Source organism: Ipomoea nil, unplaced genomic scaffold (genome assembly GCF_001879475.1).
Source record: "Ipomoea nil cultivar Tokyo-kokei standard unplaced genomic scaffold, Asagao_1.1 scaffold0942, whole genome shotgun sequence".
NCBI classification, from domain to species: domain Eukaryota; kingdom Viridiplantae; phylum Streptophyta; class Magnoliopsida; order Solanales; family Convolvulaceae; genus Ipomoea; species Ipomoea nil.
Window position 1 is genome coordinate 1 of NW_017617370.1, and position 23,580 is coordinate 23,580.

General features: G+C 32.1%; 1 protein-coding gene and 1 pseudogene across 1 annotated transcript; both read right to left on the bottom strand.

Annotated features, from left to right (window-relative positions):
- Positions 1-6,208: 6,208 nt before the first annotated feature.
- On the bottom strand, positions 6,209-7,820 carry LOC109179666 (annotated as a pseudogene).
- Positions 7,821-16,568: 8,748 nt separating this feature from the next.
- On the bottom strand, positions 16,569-18,180 carry LOC109179667 (spermidine hydroxycinnamoyl transferase-like). The gene is given in 4 exon segments (XM_019329152.1): positions 16,569-16,849; positions 16,852-17,243; positions 17,361-17,572; positions 17,575-18,180. Coding segments are annotated over 4 exon segments (1,368 nt in total). The 5' UTR covers positions 18,157-18,180; the 3' UTR covers positions 16,569-16,667.
- Positions 18,181-23,580: the final 5,400 nt, after the last annotated feature.

A 23,580-nucleotide genomic window follows, 5' to 3' on the forward strand; every position in this document is an offset into this window, starting at 1 on the left:
TAAAAAAATTAATAAATCTTAATTGGTAACAAAATTTTATATGGAATTAATTAATATCTAATTAATTGTTTCTATACTATATATAAAAACAAAATCCTCAATTTAACTTCCCACCCAAAAGACTCATATACAATTGAGGTTTACACAATATTGTAAAAATATGGTAATACAATTCCCATTCATACAACAATTGTACATTAAAATATGGTAATACAATTCCTAATATAAAATATTCTTTCATACTTCTTATTACTAATACAATTCTAGATTAAAATTACTAATCTTAATAATAATAATCTATACTGTTTTTTGAAGGTCAACCAATGCGGTTGTATTTATAGATAAACTGAAATAGAGTCAGGTGGGACGTCGTCCCAGTACATAGCCATAGTAGAATTAAAAGCTGTAGTAGCTAAAGTATGCGCTAGTAAATTCTGTAATCTAGGAATAAAAGTGACTGAGCAAGAACTAAAAGCAGACATGTAAATTCTGCAACTATTGATAACATTACTAATATATGATCGAGACGGGGTGTCTGGTGCGGATAGGTAACACCATAACGTTTGACAATCCGTGTGTAGCTGTATAGACTCTTCTCCACGCGCCCTTAACCATGACAAGGCCTCTTTGTATGCAAACGTCTCGGCCATAAAAGGGGAGAAGCACTTAGGAGGGGCGCTGAAGCCCGAAATGTAGCGATTGTCTGCATCGAGGAGGACTGCTCCGACCGTAGCCAAATTCGTCCCATGATAATAATCTGCATCTATATAACATTTTCTCGGCCTTGTTAGCACTTTGTGGGCTGTCCAGGTTGCAGCAACGGTGGAAGCGATGGCTGCTCGGCAGCGTACTAGCGTAGGCATGCGGGTACGTGACAACTAGCTTAGCAACTAGGCACTAGATGACTAGAAAATTAATAAAAGCTAAACACTCAACATTGCAAAGGCAACAAAAAATCAACAAAATGGAACAAACACGTACATATTGACAAGAGGATAACATAAAATAAAGTAAATAGGATTCAAGCTAACACAACCAAAGTATTTGAGAAAAATCACAGAACCAATGGATTGAGAGGATGGCGTAGGAATTCTAATAAGAAAGTCACTATCGTAATCATCTAAATCAAAATTAGGACTAGGAATTTCCCAACTTCAATTTCAAGTCTTTCAAATAAACAAAGCATCGAGATCTCTCTATTTATCATATTCTCATAGTAGAACATAAGGATTATGTAATGAGTGCCATAGAATCTTGACTTAGCTAATTCGTTGTGGTCAAAATTATTTCAAAAACATGCTAATGAATGTCATGAATCAAACATGACCAATATTAAATCACAAATCCATTTTAATCTCAAGAACCCTAGATAGACAAGAATCTCCTTTATGCAATACTCAATACACACAAGCATAGAACCAAAGTCCCTACAATCATTATTGTGTGGACCATGGTCCACACAAGCTGTGTTTATCATATTTTGTATACTGTAAAATAATGTACATCCAGTACAAAATAATGTACTTTTAGTATTTTAAAAATGTACATTGTATTAAGACGATGTACATTATTTGTGTACTAAGTGTACATTATATTATATAATGTACATTCAGTACACAAATAATGTACATTTAGTATATTAAAAATGTACTTTTTATTATGATCCACATATCACTGTGTGGACCATAATTTGCCAAGCCCTTAAACTAGGCAAATTATTGTGTGAAACATGGTTCACACAGTGCTGTGTGGACCATATATAACAAAAAGTACATTTTTAATATACTAAAAATACATTATTTGTATACTGAATATACATGCATTATACAGAATAATGTACTTTTAGTATTCAAATAATGTATTTTTCTTGAATATATTGTACATTTTTAATATACTAAAAGTACATTATTCATATACTGAATATACATTATACAAAATAATGTACTTTCAGTATTCAAGTAATGTACTTTCCTAAAATAGGGTTTCACCAGAAAAAAGATATCAGAATGACCAAAACAGTCCTAATGATGATAGTCTGGGTGTTAAATGATAGTCTATGACTAAATTTGAAAAATTTACAAAGACAATGTGTGTGTGTGAACCTGTAGACAACAACCATTGATCTAGTAATCTAATGGTTGAACATTTGTTATATATATATAATAAATATATATATATATATATATATATATATATATATATATATATATATATATATATATATCTACTATATACTAATAAGAGCCCAAGAGAGTTAGGCCTATAATGGGTAGAAAAAATGGCGGTCACAGATTTTAATCAAATGAATGGCTCAGATTGATTAAAAGATTGATAAGATTTAAATTTTACACTAAAATTTCCTAAAATACCACACACACGTTACTAATTCCGTTAAAATTTTAAGAATTGTCGTTAGTTCACCGTTAACTTACTCATTGATTTCAATAAAAAAAAAAAAAAAAAAGTCTTAGGTTCGAACCTCATCCCAATCAAAGTTGGCATAATTAGTACTCTATTTTACTCTTATTAAATTATATAAATAATAATTTAGTAGCTACAACAAAAAATTATAGATATGCATTTCTTTAATTTAGAATTATGTGTCCACAATGCCTTTATTCAAAAACAAATTATTCATTATCAATAAATTAAATAAGAGAAATAATTGTATTAGTTATATTGTCTTTATTTTTCTACAATATAAAAATTCTTTTTATTCAAATTTATTAATTGATTATATTTGCTACATTGTCCTTACAATGTCTTAATTCAGTGAAAAAAAATTATTCATTATCAATAAATTAATTAAGAGAAATATTTTCATTAGTTATATTGTCTTTATTTTTCTCAAATGTAAAAATTTACATTCAAATTCATCAATTGATTATATTCACTACATTGTCTATTATCTTTTGTGCACTATTTTTCTAATTAAATATCAAAGTTATAATACAAAATAATGCTATATATTTATTTACCAAGTATTTTATTATATACCATGAAAAAATTAAAAAAAATAATTAATAAAGCCAACCATATTAACTACTTGAGAGATTTTGTGACAAAGAGAGTATTCAAATCACACAACAAATTGAAGTGAGAACTACCTTGCAATGTCCTTGTTTGACAATCAGTAGTTAGCGGATTATATTAGCGAATTTGACCAACGAATTTATTTAATTATTAACATTGGGTAGAAAAATGACCGTCAAATTATTAAATCAAATGAATGGTTCAAATTGTTCAGGTTTTAATTTTTTTTTAATGTTTTTCTAATTTATCCTTAATTATATGATTATCCATTTAACTTTTCCGTTAAATACCGTTAATTCACCGTTAGTCTAATTTTAATATTAACGTCTAATATAGAATTACAATTACACCATTAATCTAATTCTAATATTAAAGTCTTAATAGAACTTAACCACAAATCCTAATGTCGAAATCTCCTCAAACAATATTACACTACTAGAAATTATGGAATTTCCGACCACCTGAAAATGATCTTAAATTAAGTTGATACTAAAAAGTCCAAAAAGTGGTCGGAAATAGCAACAAAGGTTTTTCCGGATACCAAAAGTGGTCGGAACAAAGTTTTCGACTTGATTTAAGATCACTTTCAGGTGGTCGGAAATTCCATAATTTCCAGTAGTGTTAGTATATATTTAATATTTTATGCCCTAATTTTTATTTGTTCTCCCTTATGTCCCGTATTTGGTTTCAACCATACCTATACAATTATTTTATGACAATTATAATCAATCTTGACTATATTATCTTGCATTTGTAAACTTAGAATTACCTATTTAACCCGCACGGGCTTAGCTCAATGTTTAGTTTGGGAGAAGAGACCAAGGTTTGAACCTCGGCGACGGCAGTGCGGGAATTATGTCCAAAGTGGGTAGATTCCTTGTTCGCACCGGCATTTGGTCCTGTCTGCTGAACCATTGAGTCACCGTGATTTACAACTTCCCACAATGCTCTGTCGGGTCGGAGTGTGGGGGGCCCTTGGGGTTGGGGACTCAACCTTTGCGAGAAGAATTACCTATTTAAATACGCAAATTCAACCTTCAATTATCTATGCATGAACAATTTCAATATAATCTTGCCTTAATATACTTTAAAGTACTTATTTTAAAAAAAAAAACATTGGGCATTATCCCAATAGCGCAATGCGCGTAAAAAACTAGTATATATATATATATATATATATATATGGGTGATCACATGTGGCCATGTTGTTAGGTGTGGTCATATGGTCAATTATAGGCCATTAGATTAGATAGATCCAATGAATCATATTAAACAAGATTTTTCCAGTATTTTCGCGCACATTCTCCTACCCACCGAACTGCAAGGGTAAACTCGTCGTAAAACACCGGAATAGAAAAAATCACATTGTTGTGTTTTATTACACTATTGGTGCATGTTGTCAACACTGTTGGTGTATTATGGAACCCGGCCGCTATAATGGCCACTGTAATTATCATAACACAAGAATACACCATTGGTGTGTTTCATTGTGGTGTGTTTTATTACACTATTGGTGTATGTTGTCAACACTGTTGGTGTATTCTGGAACCCGCCCGCTATAAATGGTCACTGTAATTACCATAACACCCTACTTACCAAAACACGCGAAAATCCTCAGAATTATAACTGCCGTTAGATTAAACTGATTCAACGACACAAATACAACCAAATCTAATGACATGACCACATATGAGTGATTTTCTATATATATATATATATATATATATATATATATATATATATATATATATATATAGGCCGTCCCTGGGCATGACTACCCAGGGCACTTGCACAGAGCACCCAAAATTGGGGGCCCCAGATTAGAGAACATGTATATGCCTATACTATACAGCAGGCAGCGCACTGCCTGCTGTATAGTATGTGTATACATTAATTTTAATTTCTTTTTTAAACAATTGGCCCCAAATTTGGGGGCAATTGTTAAAAAAAAAAAAAAAGAATTATATACATATATAATATATTATATGAGTTATATATATTGGTCATGTTGGTAAGATAGTTAGCTTATCTATTAATTTTGGCTTATTTGATTATTTTTAACTATTTTACATGGTTAAAAAATTAATATAAGTGTTTGGTTAATCAGTTTTTTGTAACTCCAAAAGCTAAAATTTAAAAAGATGCTCAAAACTGGAAATGGCGCACCTTAAGTGATAGAAACGCACCTTAAGTGTTAGATCTTAAGTACAAACTCACGCACATTAAGTACAAAACACACATACATTAAACACAATCTCACGCACATTAAGCACAAAATCCACGCACTTTAAATATTAACTCACAGACTTTAAGTTTCAACAACTACTGACATTAAGCACAAACTCACGTACATTAAGTACAAAACTCACGCACATTAAGCACAACCTCACGCACATTAAGCACAAACCCCACGCACTTTAAGTATTAACTCACAAACAAGTTTCAACAACTATTGACATTAATCACTAACTTCACACACATTAAGCACAAACCTACGCACATGAAGCACAAACTCCACTCACATTAAGAACAAATCTCACGCATTTAAGCACAAAATTCCACACTTTAAGTTTTAACAACTACTCACGTTAAGCACAACCCACGCACATTAAGCACAAAACTCACGCACCTTACGCACAAACCTCACGCACTTATATACAAAACTCACGCACATTAATCACAGATCCGCTCACCTTAATTTTGACCTAGATGCAAAAATTACAAATTTGCCACCGAGTTTTTTTTTTAATTTTGACAATCCTGAACGTTGATTTAAGCGAGATGAATGACCCAGATTAAACCGCAGAATCGCACCAGAACCTAATTATATATATATATATATATATATATATATATATATATATATATATATATATATATATATATGAAATGACCCCGCTCATTTTTTACTTGATTTCTCATCCATTAGATCTTGCAGATCAAAGATTTAATTAGATTTGTTCACAATGCCCTGGCCAAAAGATGTCGTTTTGTATCAGTTTCTTTTTTAGAAATTTCGTTTTCCGCCGTTAACTTTTAAAAATATATATAAAAAAAATCTCATATTTCGAATGTACAGAATTATATAGTAGAATACACAAACTCATAAAAAAAATACACATAATCTAACATAATACATAATACACATAAGTTCTTAATATAATACACATAAATTCTTAACATAATGCACATAAAATCTTAACATAAAAAAAACGAAGTTGTTTTAGGCCGGGCACAATGCATTGTGCAATATATAACTATTGTACCGTCTCCTTCACAAATTGTTGATATCTTGATAGAAATATTTATTGAAATCTTGAATGTGATCAACTTGCAAACATGCAGCAACCAGCAATGACCCATCGTCCCCATCAATTCCGTTTGGACCTGGAAGGATCAAAACGTCCCCATCACAGTCATGATTTCCAGGGCTCATATGAATCTCTTCCCCCACCCAAAATCGAGTCCCTGAATCGGAAGACCCACCCAGCTTATAACGCTCAGATTTGGATTCCCACCAAACAAGACTCCTAATAATTCTTGCCTCTTAATCACATCCACTTCATTTCTATAAAAATCTATTGAAGAGTTCACGTACTCCGAGGTTACACCATCGATTGCCTCACGTATTTTAGAAGCCACGTCTTGTAGTGGCCCGGAGATAATCTCCCCCGAGACGCCGCCATGGATCACCACGTCAACGACCGCATTACCGAAATACGAATCTGGCAATGGAGGCTCCATTCGCCTGCGGATATCGACAGAGAAGCATAAATTCGTGGGCTGTTGGGGTTTATGGCTTCGCGCTTTGCATGCGCACCTCCATATGTGGGCGGTTATCACCTCGTACCTGAATTCAAATAAATCCAATAAGAATATGAATTCCAATATATATATAGTGAAATTTGAATGGAATAGAAAATATGATATTTGACTGGATTCCATCCGTATACACCCCTACTCGTACCTGGTATAGTCTCGCGGTTTGGCATTATAACTCCGACCATTGTTGCGGGCAGCTTTTAGTGCATGAATCTGTGGTTTACTTAATCTCAGCGTGGATACTTTGGTTTCCTTCATCCTCTCGCTTTCGTCGCTGGACTGGCCAACGATAAGCGAGGAGAATGATCGAAAACCCGACGAGGACCTCCCTGTGGAGAAGATGATTCTCCTACCCCGCGGAGAAGTCTCCTCCGGTCATGAAAAGGGGCGGAGCTCAATGGTTTCCCGGAGGCAAGATTAGCCCACTCCGACAGAAAATGGCAGAGACCATGTCCGTCAGCCACAACGTGAGATATCGCAAACCCAAGGCTAATTCCTCCGCATCTGAACTTAGTGAGCTGCCCCACGAACAAGGGAATATCCTGGATAGGATCACCGCTGTAGTCTACGCTAGGAACCAGGTGGTTTAACTCGGGGCAGGGCGAGAAGTCCCCGAGATCGGCCAACACGGCGTCGGATTCCGCCTCTACGAGGACGACGCCAGCGGCATTGCAGTTAAGCACGAGGGCTGAGCTGCCGCCGGCACTAGTCCAGCTCAGGCGACCGGCCAAGGGGTAAAAATGCACCAGGACTTGGCTGAGAGAGAGTCGCAAGGTATCGATAATGGCGTCTGGGGATAATGTGGAAGGAGTAGAGTAGAAATAGAGGGTTTCAACATGCATCATGGTTGCGATCTGATCAAGCTCCGATAAGGAGAGAAGGCCACTCCATGTTGGCTCTGATGGTTTAACTACGTAAGACCTCTTAACATTCACCTTCATTATATTTTTGCTTTCTTTTCAATATAATCTTTTCTTCTTCTTCTTCTTTTGTTTTCTACTTGGAATAATTCTTGGTTGTATACTTGTATTTAAAGGCAATAGTTATGCACTTATGCCATGGACCCGGGTCCACCTTGCAAGGCGGATCCGGATCAAAATACACAAATTTATATACTGAATATTCACAATTTAAATTGTGAATATTCAGTGTGTAAATTGTGTATTTTTAGACACGGTTCCATCTTGCAAGGAGGACCCAAGTCTATCGAATAATTTGTCATTCTACCAACTCTATTACATTATAGTATGCATAAAGAGTTAACATTACTTCAGTGAGGCTCAATCTCATAACCTTCCATCTGAAAGAGTCACTACATGTCATTTGAGCAAAATATGTTTGGCTAGCTATTAGAGTGTTAAAAGTAATTAAAGTGGATGTATGCGCATGTACAATATTTGCAGCTCATTTGAAAGGCTTATTATCCCAAAATAAATAAATGAGTAAATCGCAAAAATTTTATACATTGAGGCAATAATATTTAAAAAAGGTAACTGACGTGCGCAACTACAATACTTGCGGCTCATTTGAAAGGCTTTTATCCCATAAATTTAGTGTTAACTTGTTCATTATATTTTTTTTTTTCGACACTCATAAATTCTTTCCAAATGTGTCCCTCTTTTTCTTTTTCTCCCTAAGTTGTTCACATCATTAAATAATGCGGCTAAATATAAAAACTTATACATTGTGTTTACTTTAACGTATATTTATAAATTATTTCTAATTTTATATAATTTTTAATTATACAAAACTTATTAATTATTTATATTATCTGTTATAATTTTTTCTCATAATATTATAAGATCATATAATTTTACATTTATTTTGATTATATAATTTTCACTATTATTTTTATTCATCATTGAGTTTTTTTTAATCGCATATTGCAAGTTTAATAACTAGTATTGATATGCCAAGTATTTTGTGCTCAAATGGCACCTCTGTGACTCCCATTGAGGGAAGGTCACAGGATTGAACCCCAACCTTAGGGGTGTAAACAAATAATTAAGTTACGTATTTTGAATTCGAATATTCGAGTCAATCGAATACGAATCAAATTTGAGATTTGAATATTCGAACATATATATAGTCGAATTTGAATCGAATCGATAGAGTCATGAAACTCAATTGTTTTAGTTAGGGGTGTTACCGAATAAAGTTTTTGATAAACTACTCGTATTCATGTTTGGTAAGTGTTCGTTTATGTTCATGTATTAAGGTGAACAAACATAAATAGGCAAATTTTAGAACTCGTTTAATAAAGGAACATAGTCTGAACATTTGTATGTCCGTTTGCTAAGAGCTCATAAACTCGTTCGTTAGTTTCCGTTTAATAATGTTCATGAATACTCGTTTAGTGTTCGTTTAAGATTGTTCACGACCAGACTCATTTAATTTCAATTTCTAAATTTTAAGATACTACTTTAAATTTTCCTAATTTCTTTTTAATTTTAATTACATTTTTCCTACCACTCCAACGTTCCGGAAAAAGATGGGAAGAAACCAACGAAACGGAGAGAACCCTAGAGAGATAATTTTTTTTATTATCTGTTAAACGGAGACTTTGGGCTATTTATCTTATAAATTTGAGATATTTAATTGTTTTAGTTTAATATATTCGTTAATTGTTGAATGAGTTAATTATCAAAATGGTCCCTTCACTATAGTAAAATTATCAATTTGATTCTTGACTTTTTTTTTGACCAAATTAAGTCCTCAACTTTAAAATTGTTGACTAATTTGGTCATTCGTTGTTAGTTTTGGCGTTAGATTTTCATTAACTTGGGACCAAATTGGTAATTTTTCTATAATCAAGGACCATTTCAGTAATTAACTTTAGGTGTGGACAATTCGGTTCGATTTTCCCGAACCAAACAGTACCGAACATTAATTAACCATACCGAACTATTTGATTAAAAACTGATTGAAAATATATATATCGTTTAATTTTATTTAAATTTAAAATATAATAATAATAATATAATAATAATAATAATAATAATAATAATAATAATAATATAATAATAATAATAATAATAATAATAATAATAAACAAGAAATAAATCAAAGTCCTTGATACCTCCTTTACGTTCAACCGAACCGTATTTCTTTATTATTATTGATAGTTCGTCTCCAACTTTCTTTGTACACCTGCGTTCAAGGGCCGCACATGTGAGTTTGCAGAACAGAAGTCACCATAGGACCTAGAATTGGATAGTGTCCATTTCTTGGGTTTCTGTTCCAATGAATTGTATATTCGTACTACAATTGTATATTAAAATATGGTAATACAATTCCTAATATAATATATTCTTTCATACTTTTTCATTCTTAATACAATTCTAGATTAAAATTACTAATCTTAATAATAATAATAATCTATACTATTAATAAAAGTAAAATCATCATCTTCAACTTCCCCGTTCAAACTAATATGAATATTAATTAATTCGTAAAAAATTAATAAATCTTAATTGGTAACAAAATTTTATATGGAAATTAATTAATATCTAATTAATTGTTTCTATACTATATATAAAAACAAAATCCTCAATTTAACTTCCCACCCAAAAGACTCATATACAATTGAGGTTTACACAATATTGTAAAAATATGGGTAATACAATTCCCATTCATACAACAATTGTACATTAAAATATGGTAATACAATTCCTAATATAAAATATTCTTTCATACTTTCTTATTACTAATACAATTCTAGATTAAAATTACTAATCTTAATAATAATAATCTATACTGTTTTTTGAAGGTCAACCAATGCGGGTTGTATTTATAGATAAACTGAAATAGAGTCAGGTGGGACGTCGTCCCAGTACATAGCCATAGTAGAATTAAAAGCTGTAGTAGCTAAAGTATGGCGCTAGTAAATTCTGTAATCTAGGAATAAAAGTGACTGAGCAAGAACTAAAAGCAGACATGTAAATTCTGCAACTATTGATAACATTACTAAATATATGATCGAGACGGGGTGTCTGGTGCGGATAGGTAACACCATAACGTTTGACATCCGTGTGTAGCTGTATAGACTCTTCTCCACGCCGCCTTAACCATGACAAGGCCTCTTTGTATGCAACGTCTCGGCCATAAAAGGGGAGAAGCAACTTAGGAGGGGCGCTGAAGCCCGAAATGTAGCGATTGTCTGCATCGAGGAGGACTGCTCCGACCGTAGCCAAATTCGTCCCATGATAATAATCTGCATCTATATAAACATTTTCTCGGCCTTGTTAGCACTTTGTGGGGCTGTCCAGGTTGCAGCAACGGTGGAAGCGATGGCTGCTCGGCAGCGTACTAGCGTAGGCATGCGGGTACGTGACAACTAGCTTAGCAACTAGGCACTAGATGACTAGAAAATTAATAAAAAGCTAAACACTCAACATTGCAAAGGCAACAAAAAATCAACAAAATGGAACAAACACGTACATATTGACAAGAGGATAACATAAAATAAAGTAAATAGGATTCAAGCTAACACAACCAAAGTATTTGAGAAAAAATCACAGAACCAATGGATTGAGAGGATGGCGTAGGAATTCTAATAAGAAAGTCACTATCGTAATCATCTAAATCAAAATTAGGACTAGGAATTTCCCAACTTCAATTTCAAGTCTTTCAAATAAACAAAGCATCGAGATCTCTCTATTTATCATATTCTCATAGTAGAACATAAGGATTATGTAATGAGTGCCATAGAATCTTGACTTAGCTAATTCGTTGTGGTCAAAATTATTTCAAAAACATGCTAATGAATGTCATGAATCAAACATGACCAATATTAAATCACAAATCCATTTTAATCTCAAGAACCCTAGATAGACAAGAATCTCCTTTATGCAATACTCAATACACACAAGCATAGAACCAAAGTCCCTACAATCATTATTGTGTGGACCATGGTCCACACAAGCTGTGTTTATCATATTTTGTATACTGTAAAATAATGTACATCCAGTACAAAATAATGTACTTTTAGTATTTTAAAAATGTACATTGTATTAAGACGATGTACATTATTTGTGTACTAAGTGTACATTATATTATATAATGTACATTCAGTACACAAATAATGTACATTTAGTATATTAAAAATGTACTTTTTATTATGATCCACATATCACTGTGTGGACCATAATTTGCCAAGCCCTTAAACTAGGCAAATTATTGTGTGAAACATGGTTCACACAGTGCTGTGTGGACCATATATAACAAAAAGTACATTTTTAATATACTAAAAAATACATTATTTGTATACTGAATATACATGCATTATACAGAATAATGTACTTTTAGTATTCAAATAATGTATTTTTCTTGAATATATTGTACATTTTTAATATACTAAAAGTACATTATTCATATACTGAATATACATTATACAAAATAATGTACTTTCAGTATTCAAGTAATGTACTTTCCTAAAATAGGGTTTCACCAGAAAAAAGATATCAGAATGACCAAAACAGTCCTAATGATGATAGTCTGGGTGTTAAATGACAAAAACGATAGTCTATGACTAAATTTGAAAAAATTGCTACCAAAGACAATGTGTGTGTGTGAACCTGTAGACAAATACAAACCATTGATCTAGTAAATCTAATGGTTGAAAATAAACAAAACTTTGTTATATATATATATATAATATATATATATATATATATATATATATATATATATATATATATATATATATATATATATATATACTATATACTAATAAGAGCCCAAGAGAGTTAGGCCTATAATGGGTAGAAAAAATGGCGGTCACAGATTTTAATCAAATGAATGGCTCAGATTGATTAAAAGATTGATAAGATTTAAATTTTACACTAAAATTTCCTAAAATACCCACACACCGTTACTAATTCCGTTAAAATTTTAAGAATTGTCGTTAGTTCACCGTTAACTTACTCATTGATTTCAATAAAAAAAAAAAAAAAGTCTTAGGTTCGAACCTCATCCCAATCAAAGTTGGCATAATTAGTACTCTATTTTACTCTTATTAAATTATATAAATAATAATTTAGTAGCTACAACAAAAAATTATAGATATGCATTTCTTTAATTTAGAATTATGTGTCCACAATGCCTTTATTCAAAAACAAATTATTCATTATCAATAAATTAAATAAGAGAAATAATTGTATTAGTTATATTGTCTTTATTTTTCTACAATATAAAAATTCTTTTTATTCAAATTTATTAATTGATTATATTTGCTACATTGTCCTTACAATGTCTTAATTCAGTGAAAAAAAATTATTCATTATCAATAAATTAATTAAGAGAAATATTTTCATTAGTTATATTGTCTTTATTTTTCTCAAATGTAAAAATTTACATTCAAATTCATCAATTGATTATATTCACTACATTGTCTATTATCTTTTGTGCACTATTTTTCTAATTAAATATCAAAGTTATAATACAAAATAATGCTATATATTTATTTACCAAGTATTTTATTATATACATGAAAAAAAAAAAAAATAATTAATAAAGCCAACCATATTAACTACTTGAGAGATTTTGTGACAAAGAGAGTATTCAAATCACACAACAAATTGAAGTGAGAACTACCTTGCAATGTCCTTGTTTGACAATCAGTAGTTAGCGGATTATATTAGCGAATTTGACCAACGAATTTATTTAATTATTAACATTGGGTAGAAAAAATGACCGTCAAATTATTAAATCAAATGAATGGTTCAAATTGTTCAGGTTTTAATTTTTTTTAATGTTTTTCTAATTTATCCTTAATTATATGATTATCCATTTAACTTTTCCGTTAAATACCGTTAATTCACCGTTAGTCTAATTTTAATATTAACGTCTAATATAGAATTACAATTACAATTAATCTAATTCTAATATTAAAGTCTTAATAGAACTTAACCACAAATCCTAATGTCGAAATCTCCTCAAACAATATTACACTACTAGAAATTATGGAATTTCCGACCACCTGAAAATGATCTTAAATTAAGTTGATACTAAAAAGTCCAAAAAGTGGTCGGAAATAGCAACAAAGGTTTTTCCGGATACCAAAAGTGGTCGGAACAAAGTTTTCGACTTGATTTAAGATCACTTTCAGGTGGTCGGAAATTCCATAATTTCCAGTAGTGTTAGTATATATTTAATATTTTATGCCCTAATTTTTATTTGTTCTCCCTTATGTCCCGTATTTGGTTTCAACCATACCTATACAATTATTTTATGACAATTATAATCAATCTTGACTATATTATCTTGCATTTGTAAACTTAGAATTACCTATTTAACCCGCACGGGCTTAGCTCAATGGTTTAGTTTGGGAGAAGAGACCAAGGTTTGAACCTCGGCGACGGCAGTGCGGGAATTATGTCCAAAGTGGTAGATTCCTTGTTCGCACCGGCATTTGGTCCTGTCTGCTGAACCATTGAGTCACCGTGATTTACAACTTCCCACAATGCTCTGTCGGGTCGGAGTGTGGGGGGCCCTTGGGGTTGGGACTCAACCTTTGCGAGAAGAATTACCTATTTAAATACGCAAATTCAACCTTCAATTATCTATGCATGAACAATTTCAATATAATCTTGCCTTAATATACTTTAAAGTACTTATTTTTAAAAAAAAAAAACATTGGGCATTATCCCAATAGCGCAATGCGCGTAAAAAACTAGATATATATATATATATATATATATATATATATATATATGGGTGATCACATGTGGCCATGTTGTTAGGTGTGGTCATATGGTCAATTATAGGCCATTAGATTAGATAGATCCAATGAATCATATTAAACAAGATTTTTCCAGTATTTTCGCGCACATTCTCCTACCCACCGAACTGCAAGGGTAAACTCGTCGTAAAACACCGGAATAGAAAAAATCACATTGTTGTGTTTTATTACACTATTGGTGCATGTTGTCAACACTGTTGGTGTATTCTGGAACCCGGCCGCTATAAATGGCCACTGTAATTATCATAACACAAGAATACACCATTGGTGTGTTTCATTGTGGTGTGTTTTATTACACTATTGGTGTATGTTGTCAACACTGTTGGTGTATTCTGGAACCCGCCCGCTATAAATGGTCACTGTAATTACCATAACACCCCTACTTACCAAAACACGCGAAAATCCTCAGAATTATAACTGCCGTTAGATTAAACTGATTCAACGACACAAATACAACCAAATCTAATGACATGACCACATATGAGTGATTTTCTATATATATATATATATATATATATATATATATATATATATATATATAGGGCCGTCCCTGGGCATGACTACCCAGGGCACTTGCACAGAGCACCCAAAATTGGGGGCCCCAGATTAGAGAACATGTATATGCCTATACTATACAGCAGGCAGCGCACTGCCTGCTGTATAGTATGTGTATACATTAATTTTAATTTCTTTTTTAAACAATTGGCCCCCAAATTTGGGGGCAATTGTTAAAAAAAAAAAAAAGAATTATATACATATATAATATATTATATGAGTTATATATATTGGTCATGTTTGGTAAGATAGTTAGCTTATCTATTAATTTTGGCTTATTTGATTATTTTTAACTATTTTACATGGTTAAAAAATTAATATAAGTGTTTGGTTAATCAGTTTTTTGTAACTCCAAAAGCTAAAATTTAAAAAGATGCTCAAAACTGGAAATGGCGCACCTTAAGTGATAGAAACACGCACCTTAAGTGTTAGATCTTAAGTACAAACTCACGCACATTAAGTACAAAACACACATACATTAAACACAATCTCACGCACATTAAGCACAAAATCCACGCACTTTAAATATTAACTCACAGACTTTAAGTTTCAACAACTACTGACATTAAGCACAAACTCACGTACATTAAGTACAAAACTCACGCACATTAAGCACAACCTCACGCACATTAAGCACAAACCCCACGCACTTTAAGTATTAACTCACAAACCTTAAGTTTCAACAACTATTGACATTAATCACTAACTTCACACACATTAAGCACAAACCCTACGCACATGAAGCACAAACTCCACTCACATTAAGAACAAATCTCACGCATTTAAGCACAAAATTCCACACTTTAAGTTTTAACAACTACTCACGTTAAGCACAACCCCACGCACATTAAGCACAAAACTCACGCACCTTACGCACAAACCTCACGCACTTATATACAAAACTCACGCACATTAATCACAGATCCGCTCACCTTAATTTTGACCTAGATGCAAAAATTACAAATTTGCCACCGAGTTTTTTTTTTAATTTTGACAATCCTGAACGTTGATTTAAGCGAGATGAATGACCCAGATTAAACCGCAGAATCGCACCAGAACCTAATTATATATATATATATATATATATATATATATATATATATATATATATATATATATATATATATGAAAATGACCCCGCTCATTTTTTACTTGATTTCTCATCCATTAGATCTTGCAGATCAAAGATTTAATTAGATTTGTTCACAATGCCCTGGCCAAAAGATGTCGTTTTGTATCAGTTTCTTTTTTAGAAATTTCGTTTTCCGCCGTTAACTTTTAAAAATATATATAAAAAAAATCTCATATTTCGAATGTACAGAATTATATAGTAGAATACACAAACTCATAAAAAAAATACACATAATCTAACATAATACATAATACACATAAGTTCTTAATATAATACACATAAATTCTTAACATAATGCACATAAAATCTTAACATAAAAAAAACGAAGTTGTTTTAGGCCGGGCACAATGCATTGTGCAATATATAACTATTGTACCGTCTCCTTCACAAATTGTTGATATCTTGATAGAAATATTTATTGAAATCTTGAATGTGATCAACTTGCAAACATGCAGCAACCAGCAATGACCCATCGTCCCCATCAATTCCGTTTGGACCTGGAAGGATCAAAACGTCCCCATCACAGTCATGATTTCCAGGGCTCATATGAATCTCTTCCCCCCACCAAAATCGAGTCCCTGAATCGGAAGACCCACCCAGCTTATAACGCTCAGATTTGGATTCCCACCAAACAAGACTCCTAATAATTCTTGCCTCTTAATCACATCCACTTCATTTCTATAAAAATCTATTGAAGAGTTCACGTACTCCGAGGTTACACCATCGATTGCCTCACGTATTTTAGAAGCCACGTCTTGTAGTGGCCCGGAGATAATCTCCCCCGAGACGCCGCCATGGATCACCACGTCAACGACCGCATTACCGAAATACGAATCTGGCAATGGAGGCTCCATTCGCCTGCGGATATCGACAGAGAAGCATAAATTCGTGGGCTGTTGGGGTTTATGGCTTCGCGCTTTGCATGCGCACCTCCATATGTGGGCGGTTATCACCTCGTACCTGAATTCAAATAAATCCAATAAGAATATGAATTCCAATATATATATAGTGAAATTTGAATGGAATAGAAAATATGATATTTGACTGGATTCCATCCGTATACACCCCTACTCGTACCTGGTATAGTCTCGCGGTTTGGCATTATAACTCCGACCATTGTTGGCGGCAGCTTTTAGTGCATGAATCTGTGGTTTACTTAATCTCAGCGTGGATACTTTGGTTTCCTTCATCCTCTCGCTTTCGTCGCTGGACTGGCCAACGATAAGCGGAGGAGAATGATCGAAAACCCGACGAGGACCTCCCTGTGGAGAAGATGATTCTCCTACCCGCGGAGAAGTCTCCTCCGGTCATGAAAAGGGGCGGAGCTCAATGGTTTCCCGGAGGCAAGATTAGCCCACTCCGACAGAAAATGGCAGAGACCATGTCCGTCAGCCACAACGTGAGATATCGCAAACCCAAGGCTAATTCCTCCGCATCTGAACTTAGTGAGCTGCCCCACGAACAAGGGAATATCCTGGATAGGATCACCGCTGTAGTCTACGCTAGGAACCAGGTGGTTTAACTCGGGGCAGGGCGAGAAGTCCCCGAGATCGGCCAACACGGCGTCGGATTCCGCCTCTACGAGGACGACGCCAGCGGCATTGCAGTTAAGCACGAGGGCTGAGCTGCCGCCGGCACTAGTCCAGCTCAGGCGACCGGCCAAGGGGTAAAAATGCACCAGGACTTGGCTGAGAGAGAGTCGCAAGGTATCGATAATGGCGTCTGGGGATAATGTGGAAGGAGTAGAGTAGAAATAGAGGGTTTCAACATGCATCATGGTTGCGATCTGATCAAGCTCCGATAAGGAGAGAAGGCCACTCCATGTTGGCTCTGATGGTTTAACTACGTAAGACCTCTTAACATTCACCTTCATTATATTTTTGCTTTCTTTTCAATATAATCTTTTCTTCTTCTTCTTCTTTTGTTTTCTACTTGGAATAATTCTTGGTTGTATACTTGTATTTAAAGGCAATAGTTATGCACTTATGCCATGGACCCGGGTCCACCTTGCAAGGCGGATCCGGATCAAAATACACAATTTATATACTGAATATTCACAATTTAAATTGTGAATATTCAGTGTGTAAATTGTGTATTTTTAGACACGGTTCCATCTTGCAAGGAGGACCCAAGTCTATCGAATAATTTGTCATTCTACCAACTCTATTACATTATAGTATGCATAAAGAGTTAACATTACTTCAGTGAGGCTCAATCTCATAACCTTCCATCTGAAAGAGTCACTACATGTCATTTGAGCAAAATATGTTTGGCTAGCTATTAGAGTGTTAAAAGTAATTAAAGTGGATGTATGCGCATGTACAATATTTGCAGCTCATTTGAAAGGCTTATTATCCCAAAATAAATAAATGAGTAAATCGCAAAAATTTTATACATTGAGGCAATAATATTTAAAAAAGGTAACTGACGTGCGCAACTACAATACTTGCGGCTCATTTGAAAGGCTTTTATCCCATAAATTTAGTGTTAACTTGTTCATTATATTTTTTTTTTTTCGACACTCATAAATTCTTTCCAAATGTGTCCCTCTTTTTCTTTTTCTCCCTAAGTTGTTCACATCATTAAATAATGCGGCTAAATATAAAAACTTATACATTGTGTTTACTTTAACGTATATTTATAAATTATTTCTAATTTTATATAATTTTTAATTATACAAAACTTATTAATTATTTATATTATCTGTTATAATTTTTTCTCATAATATTTATAAGATCATATAATTTTACATTTATTTTGATTATATAATTTTCACTATTATTTTTATTCATCATTGAGTTTTTTTTAATCGCATATTGCAAGTTTTAATAACTAGTATTGATATGCCAAGTATTTTGTGCTCAAATGGCACCTCTGTGACTCCCATTGAGGGAAGGTCACAGGATTGAACCCCAACCTTAGGGTGTAAACAAATAATTAAGTTACGTATTTTGAATTCGAATATTCGAGTCAATCGAATACGAATCAAATTTGAGATTTGAATATTCGAACATATATATAGTCGAATTTGAATCGAATCGATAGAGTCATGAAACTCAATTGTTTTAGTTAGGGGTGTTACCGAATAAAGTTTTTGATAAACTACTCGTATTCATGTTTGGTAAGTGTTCGTTTATGTTCATGTATTAAGGTGAACAAACATAAATAGGCAAATTTTAGAACTCGTTTAATAAAGGAACATAGTCTGAACATTTGTATGTCCGTTTGCTAAGAGCTCATAAACTCGTTCGTTAGTTTCCGTTTAATAATGTTCATGAACATACTCGTTTAGTGTTCGTTTAAGATTGTTCACGACCAGACTCATTTAATTTCAATTTCTAAATTTTAAGATACTACTTTAAATTTTCCTAATTTCTTTTTAATTTTAATTACATTTTTCCTACCACTCCAACGTTCCGGAAAAAGATGGAAGAAACCAACGAAACGGAGAGAACCCTAGAGAGATAATTTTTTTTATTATCTGTTAAACGGAGACTTTGGGCTATTTATCTTATAAATTTGAGATATTTAATTGTTTTAGTTTAATATATTCGTTAATTGTTGAATGAGTTAATTATCAAAATGGTCCCTTCACTATAGTAAAATTATCAATTTGATTCTTGACTTTTTTTTTTGACCAATTAAGTCCTCAACTTTAAAATTGTTGACTAATTTGGTCATTCGTTAGTTTTGGCGTTAGATTTTCATTAACTTGGGACCAAATTGGTAATTTTTCTATAATCAAGGACCATTTCAGTAATTAACTTTAGGTGTGGACAATTCGGTTCGATTTTCCCGAACCAAACAGTACCGAACATTAATTAACCATACCGAACTATTTGATTAAAAACTGATTGAAAATATATATATCGTTTAATTTTATTTAAATTTAAAATATAATAATAATAATAATAATAATAATAATAATAATAATAATAATAATAATAATAATAATAATAATAATAATAATAATAATAATAATAAACAAGAAATAAATCAAAGTCCTTGATACCTCCTTTACGTTCAACCGAACCGTATTTCCTTTATTATTATTGATAGTTCGTCTCCAACTTTTTGTACACCTGCGTTCAAGGGCCGCACATGTGAGTTTGCAGAACAGAAGTCACCATAGGACCTAGAATTGGATAGTGTCCATTTCTTGGGTTTCTGTTCCAATGAATTGTATATTCGTACTACAATTGTATATTAAAATATGGTAATACAATTCCTAATATAATATATTCTTTCATACTTTTTCATTCTTAATACAATTCTAGATTAAAATTACTAATCTTAATAATAATAATAATCTATACTATTAATAAAAAGTAAAATCATCATCTTCAACTTCCCGTTCAAAACTAATATGAATATTAATTAATTCGTAAAAAAATTAATAAATCTTAATTGGTAACAAAATTTTATATGGAAATTAATTAATATCTAATTAATTGTTTCTATACTATATATAAAAACAAAATCCTCAATTTAACTTCCCACCCAAAAGACTCATATACAATTGAGGTTTACACAATATTGTAAAAATATGGTAATACAATTCCCATTCATACAACAATTGTACATTAAAATATGGTAATACAATTCCTAATATAAAATATTCTTTCATACTTTCTTATTACTAATACAATTCTAGATTAAAATTACTAATCTTAATAATAATAATCTATACTGTTTTTTGAAGGTCAACCAATGCGGTTGTATTTATAGATAAACTGAAATAGAGTCAGGTGGGACGTCGTCCCAGTACATAGCCATAGTAGAATTAAAAGCTGTAGTAGCTAAAGTATGCGCTAGTAAATTCTGTAATCTAGGAATAAAAGTGACTGAGCAAGAACTAAAAGCAGACATGTAAATTCTGCAACTATTGATAACATTACTAATATATGATCGAGACGGGGTGTCTGGTGCGGATAGGTAACACCATAACGTTTGACAATCCGTGTGTAGCTGTATAGACTCTTCTCCACGCGCCCTTAACCATGACAAGGCCTCTTTGTATGCAAACGTCTCGGCCATAAAAGGGGAGAAGCAACTTAGGAGGGGCGCTGAAGCCCGAAATGTAGCGATTGTCTGCATCGAGGAGGACTGCTCCGACCGTAGCCAAATTCGTCCCATGATAATAATCTGCATCTATATAACATTTTCTCGGCCTTGTTAGCACTTTGTGGGGCTGTCCAGGTTGCAGCAACGGTGGAAGCGATGGCTGCTCGGCAGCGTACTAGCGTAGGCATGCGGGTACGTGACAACTAGCTTAGCAACTAGGCACTAGATGACTAGAAAATTAATAAAAAGCTAAACACTCAACATTGCAAAGGCAACAAAAAATCAACAAAATGGAACAAACACGTACATATTGACAAGAGGATAACATAAAATAAAGTAAATAGGATTCAAGCTAACACAACCAAAGTATTTGAGAAAAATCACAGAACCAATGGATTGAGAGGATGGCGTAGGAATTCTAATAAGAAAGTCACTATCGTAATCATCTAAATCAAAATTAGGACTAGGAATTTCCCAACTTCAATTTCAAGTCTTTCAAATAAACAAAGCATCGAGATCTCTCTATTTATCATATTCTCATAGTAGAACATAAGGATTATGTAATGAGTGCCATAGAATCTTGACTTAGCTAATTCGTTGTGGTCAAAATTATTTCAAAAACATGCTAATGAATGTCATGAATCAAACATGACCAATATTAAATCACAAATCCATTTTAATCTCAAGAACCCTAGATAGACAAGAATCTCCTTTATGCAATACTCAATACACACAAGCATAGAACCAAAGTCCCTACAATCATTATTGTGTGGACCATGGTCCACACAAGCTGTGTTTATCATATTTTGTATACTGTAAAATAATGTACATCCAGTACAAAATAATGTACTTTTAGTATTTTAAAAATGTACATTGTATTAAGACGATGTACATTATTTGTGTACTAAGTGTACATTATATTATATAATGTACATTCAGTACACAAATAATGTACATTTAGTATATTAAAAATGTACTTTTTATTATGATCCACATATCACTGTGTGGACCATAATTTGCCAAGCCCTTAAACTAGGCAAATTATTGTGTGAAACATGGTTCACACAGTGCTGTGTGGACCATATATAACAAAAAGTACATTTTTAATATACTAAAAATACATTATTTGTATACTGAATATACATGCATTATACAGAATAATGTACTTTTAGTATTCAAATAATGTATTTTTCTTGAATATATTGTACATTTTTAATATACTAAAAGTACATTATTCATATACTGAATATACATTATACAAAATAATGTACTTTCAGTATTCAAGTAATGTACTTTCCTAAAATAGGGTTTCACCAGAAAAAAGATATCAGAATGACCAAAACAGTCCTAATGATGATAGTCTGGGTGTTAAATGACAAAAACGATAGTCTATGACTAAATTTGAAAAATTGCTACCAAAGACAATGTGTGTGTGTGAACCTGTAGACAAATACAAACCATTGATCTAGTAAATCTAATGGTTGAAAATAAACAAAACTTTGTTATATATATATATATATATATATATATATATATATATATATATATATATATATATATATATTATATATATATATATATATCTACATATACTAATAAGAGCCAAGAGAGTTAGGCCTATAATGGTAGAAAAAATGGCGGTCACAGATTTTAATCAAATGAATGGCTCAGATTGATTAAAAGATTGATAAGATTTAAATTTTACACTAAAATTTCCTAAAATACCCACACACCGTTACTAATTCCGTTAAAATTTTAAGAATTGTCGTTAGTTCACCGTTAACTTACTCATTGATTTCAATAAAAAAAAAAAAAAAAAGTCTTAGGTTCGAACCTCATCCCAATCAAAGTTGGCATAATTAGTACTCTATTTTACTCTTATTAAATTATATAAATAATAATTTAGTAGCTACAACAAAAAATTATAGATATGCATTTCTTTAATTTAGAATTATGTGTCCACAATGCCTTTATTCAAAAACAAATTATTCATTATCAATAAATTAAATAAGAGAAATAATTGTATTAGTTATATTGTCTTTATTTTTCTACAATATAAAAATTCTTTTTATTCAAATTTATTAATTGATTATATTTGCTACATTGTCCTTACAATGTCTTAATTCAGTGAAAAAAATTATTCATTATCAATAAATTAATTAGAGAAATATTTTCATTAGTTATATTGTCTTTATTTTTCTCAAATGTAAAAATTTACATTCAAATTCATCAA